This window comes from Etheostoma cragini, chromosome 11 (genome assembly GCF_013103735.1).
Source record: "Etheostoma cragini isolate CJK2018 chromosome 11, CSU_Ecrag_1.0, whole genome shotgun sequence".
NCBI classification, from domain to species: Eukaryota; Metazoa; Chordata; class Actinopteri; order Perciformes; family Percidae; genus Etheostoma; species Etheostoma cragini.
Window position 1 is genome coordinate 439,898 of NC_048417.1, and position 4,430 is coordinate 444,327.

At 44.0% G+C, this 4,430-nt stretch overlaps 1 protein-coding gene across 1 annotated transcript in view; it reads right to left on the bottom strand.

The window, feature by feature from the left end:
- Nucleotides 1–1,897: 1,897 nt before the first annotated feature.
- The window catches only part of LOC117953070 (myosin light chain kinase, smooth muscle-like), a 12,327-nt gene continuing 9,794 nt past the window's right edge, over nucleotides 1,898–4,430 (bottom strand). The window contains exon 6 of the mRNA XM_034885786.1: nucleotides 1,898–1,929. Within this exon, the coding sequence (XP_034741677.1) occupies nucleotides 1,898–1,929 (32 nt within the window). The remainder of the gene's footprint in view (nucleotides 1,930–4,430) is intronic.

The following is a 4,430-nucleotide window of genomic DNA, read 5'->3' on the forward strand; positions in this document are numbered from 1 at the left end:
CTTCATGAGGTAGAAACAAGCTGTAATGTAACCCTACAGGACAGATGTTCTTCATGAGGTAGAAACAAGCTGTAATGTGACCCTACAGGACAGCATATCTCCACATGTAAATGGGTGAATTAAGAGCTTCGTGAGCTTGTGTGTAGAACATGTCACACTGAACAGGTGTGTGACCTGTTCTTCTTCTCCTTCATGTTGTGTTGCAGGCAGACGGCAGGTTCAAAGGTCAGATGTCAGAGGAGCATGTGATGCTCTACGCTTCCTTCGCCACCTCGCCGACCTGAAGGTGATGGACGGCAGCAGAGTTACCATGACGGTGGATCTTACTGGAACAACCGTGTGTGTGTGTTTGTGTATTTATGTCTATATTTGTGTATGCGTGTATATATCTGTGTGTGTCTGTGTGAATGTGTGTATATCTGTGTGTGTATGTGTGTGTGTGTGTTTGTGTGTGTGTGTGTGTGCTTTGTGTTATTTCCTGTCAGATCTCCAGGGAGATGTTGGAGATGAGGACAGATTTTACTCAGTCTATCAGTTAATTTCCTCTTTGTGTGTGTCTGTCTGTGTGCAAGTGTGTGTGTGTGTGCATGTATCTGTGTGTGTGTGTGTGTGTATGTATCTGTGTGTGTGTGTGTGTGTGTATGTGTGTGTGTGTGTGTGTGTGTGTGTGTGTGTGTGCATGTATCTGTGTGTATGTGTGTGTGTGTGTGCATGTATCTGTGTGTATGTGTATGTGTATGTGTGTGTGTGTGTGTGTGTGTGTGTGTGTGTTATGTAATGATTTTCCACTCAGGGTTTTCTCCATATAAGCAGTGTGAGGACAGCAGGTCTTAGAGCTGCTGACAGTCATTATAGAATAATCACAGTAATAAAGCAGCACTTCTCTCCTTAAATGAAGTTTTATTCACGTGTTAAGATCTAATTATACACATTAGATAAAGTGGTAATACTACCTTCACGTCCTTGACTAAAGACAGCAATAACTTATGTTTTACATTGTACCAAACATATGATTTATTTAACTAATTGATGAGTGCATTTCATCAACAGATGAATGACTGTGGTCATTATGTTTCTATGATTGAGTGGTGGTGGTCCTCAGGTCCCCCCCCCCGTCCAGAGGTGGTGTGGCTCTTTAAGTTGTAATGTAACCCTACATGAGAGCATATCTCCACCAGACTCTATACACGCTAAAGGTAGTGATTATTTACATGGAGTCTGGAGGAGATGTGCTTTGTGTGTGTTTGTATATATATATATATATATTATAATTACGGTGTTACCTTTCTTTATTCCCTCTCTTGGTCGGTAAAAGAAGTTTCTTTGTGTCCCTCTCTGTCTGTCTCTCTCTCGCTATCTCTCTTTCTGTCTCTCTGTCTCTCTCTCTGTCTCTCTTTCTGTCTCTCTGTTTCTCTCTCTATCTCTCTTTCGATCTCTCTTTCTGTCTCTCTTTCTGTCTCTCTGTCTCTCTCTCTGTCTCTCTTTCTGTCTCTCTGTCTCTCTCTCTATCTCTCTTTCTGTCTCTCTTTCTGTCTCTCTTTCTGTCTCTCTGTCTCTCTCTCTGTCTCTCTTTCTGTCTCTCTGTCTCTCTCTCTCTGTCTCTCTTTCTGTCTCTCTCTCTGTCTGTCTGTGTTTTTTAGCCACAGATTCCCATAAAGCTTCTCTAATCCGTCCATATTATCCTAACCAATCAGAGCCTTGCTCTCTCTCCCCCAGCTGGTCGCCACTGTTTACTGTGTGTGTGTGTGTGTGTAAGTGCATGTGTGTGTGTGTGCGTGTGTGTGTGTGTAGGTGCATGTGTGTGTGTGTCTCACTATCACGCTGGAATTACCCCGTGGAATGACTACATGGGCGTGTACTACAGAAGAGATGAGGAAGTAATTGTTAATCTGGCCAATCACAAGCCAGTGGCTCCGATGATGTCACTTCCTGAAAAAGCCACGAGGCAAAACCATATTTAACCAGATTAAAATCTGTTATTGGTAGAGTCCCTGGTTCATGGAAGACAATGTACCAAAAGACAGCCTAGAGGGACGCCCCTCTAGTTGTCCCTCCAGAATAACACGGTCCCCCCACCCCATGCTGCAGCCTCGGTGGGGGCTCGTCGGTACCTTACAACTGCCTCTGGATCCCCCTGGGACAAGATATCCCAGAGAGACTCCTTCTTCCTGCTTCCCTGACCACTGGGGTCCACCAGGGCATCGTGGTTTACCAACCCTTAAGGCACCTAAGACCCTAAGACCACAGTCCCCGCCGCAGCTTCAGCAATGGAACCTTTGAACATTGGCCGTTCCTCCTAATCAGACCCGCCAAGTATCTCCCTCGTCACCCACGGGGGGCATTGAAGTCCCCCAGCAGAACTATGGAGACCCCTACTGGCGCCCCACAGAGGACTCCATCCCCCATACCGGTCTCCATCCTCCAGACAGGACTCCTTCATCCAGACAGGACTCCATCCCCCAGACAGGACTCCATCCTCCAGACAGGACTCCATCACTATACAGGACTCCATCCCCCAGACAATTCTTCATCCTCCAGACAGGACTCCATCCCTATACAGGACTCCATCCCCCAGACAGGACTCCATCCCCCAGACAATTCTTCATCCTCCAGACAGGACTCCATCACTATACAGGACTCTATCCCCCAGACAGGACTCCATCCTCCAGACAGGACTCCATCCCTATACAGGACTCCATCCCCCCTACAGGTCTCCATCCTCCAGACAGGACTCCATACCCCAGACAGGCAGGCAAGGCAAGGCAAGGCAGCTTTATCTGTAGAGCACATTTCAGCAACAGGGCAATTCAAAGTGCTTTACACAAAATCAGTTAAACAGATAAAACACAAGTACAAACAGTTAAAAATAATAAGCATTAAAAACCGATAAAACACATGAATAGACAGTTTAAAACAAAATAGAAACATTTGGACACAAAACACAAGAATAAAAGTTACATGCAGCATAAGAAATTTAAAGAAATGATCATTCATTTAAAGTAGAAATAGAAACTGAAAGCTGCTTCACCCTGTTTAGTTCTGACCTGGGGACAGAAAGTAGACCTGTCCCAGATGACCTGAGAGGTCTGGGGGGTCATAGTGTAGTAGCAGATCAGAAATGTATTTTGGACCTAAACCGTTAAGTGATTTATAAACTAGCAAAAGTACTTTGAAATCAATTCTTTGAGACACAGGAAGCCAGTGTAAAGACTTCAGAACTGGAGTGATGTGATCCAGTCTCTTGGTCTTAGTGAGGACTCGAGCAGCAGCGTTCTGAATCAGTTGCAGCTGTCTGATTGATTTTTTAGGGAGACCAGTAAAGACCCCGTTACAGTAGTCAAGTCTACTGAAGATAAAAGCATGGACCAGTTTTTCCAAATCCTGTTGACACATAAGTCCTTTAACCCTTGATATATTCTTAAGGTGATTATAGGCTGATTCTGTAATTGTCTTAATGTGGCTGTTAAAGTTCAGGTCTGAGTCCATGACTACACCAAGATTTCTGGCTTTGTCTGTTGTTTTTAACATTGTTGTTTGAAGCTGAGCGCAGACTTTTAATCGTTCCTCTTTTTTTCCAAAAACAACCACCTCAGTTTTTCCTTCATTTAATTTCAGAAAGTTCGGGCACATCCAGCCGTTAATTTGTTCAATGCACTTAGTCAGTTTTTGTATTGGACTATAGTCCCCTGGCGGTAAGGTTATGTAAACTTGTGTGTCGTGCGCATAACTATGGTAACTTATTTTGTTGTTTTCCATAATCTGGGCCAGTGGAAGCATGTAGATGTTAAACAGAAGAGGCCCCAGAATGGAGCCTTGGGGAACTCCGCACGTCATATTTGTATGTTCAGATGTATAATTACCTATTGACACATATTAATCCCTATTCTGTAGGTAGGATTCAAACCAGTTAAGTACTGAGCCAGAAGGTCCAACCCAGTTTTCCAATCGGTCTAGTAATATAGCATGGTCTACCGTGTTAAATGCAGCACTGAGATCAAGTAATACTAAGACTGAAATTTTGCCACTATTTACTATTACACTATTACACTATTACTGTGACAAGACAAAAAGTCTATTTTTTTCATCAAACCGCAACCGTTTTTGCATAAATATCCGTCAAATTCCATACATTTTTTTAAGAAAACGTCAAGAATCTTGAAAACCACAACTCTGTATTTGTCTGATTATCGCCATCTGTCTGCCGAGTTCAGACGGTAGAGATGCCTCGTGGAGTCATGATCGGTGGAAGAGATCCGGCTCTCTGGGCGTATTAAAGGGGCAGTACGTCACATCTGCTGAAACTGACCCCAAGACCCAGTAGAACTATATGAAGCAGGTCCTTTACGTACGTTCGTGTGTGTGTGTGTGTGTGTTTGTGTGTGTGTGTGTGCTGTGTGTGTGTGTGTGTGTGTGTGTGTGTGTGTGTGTGT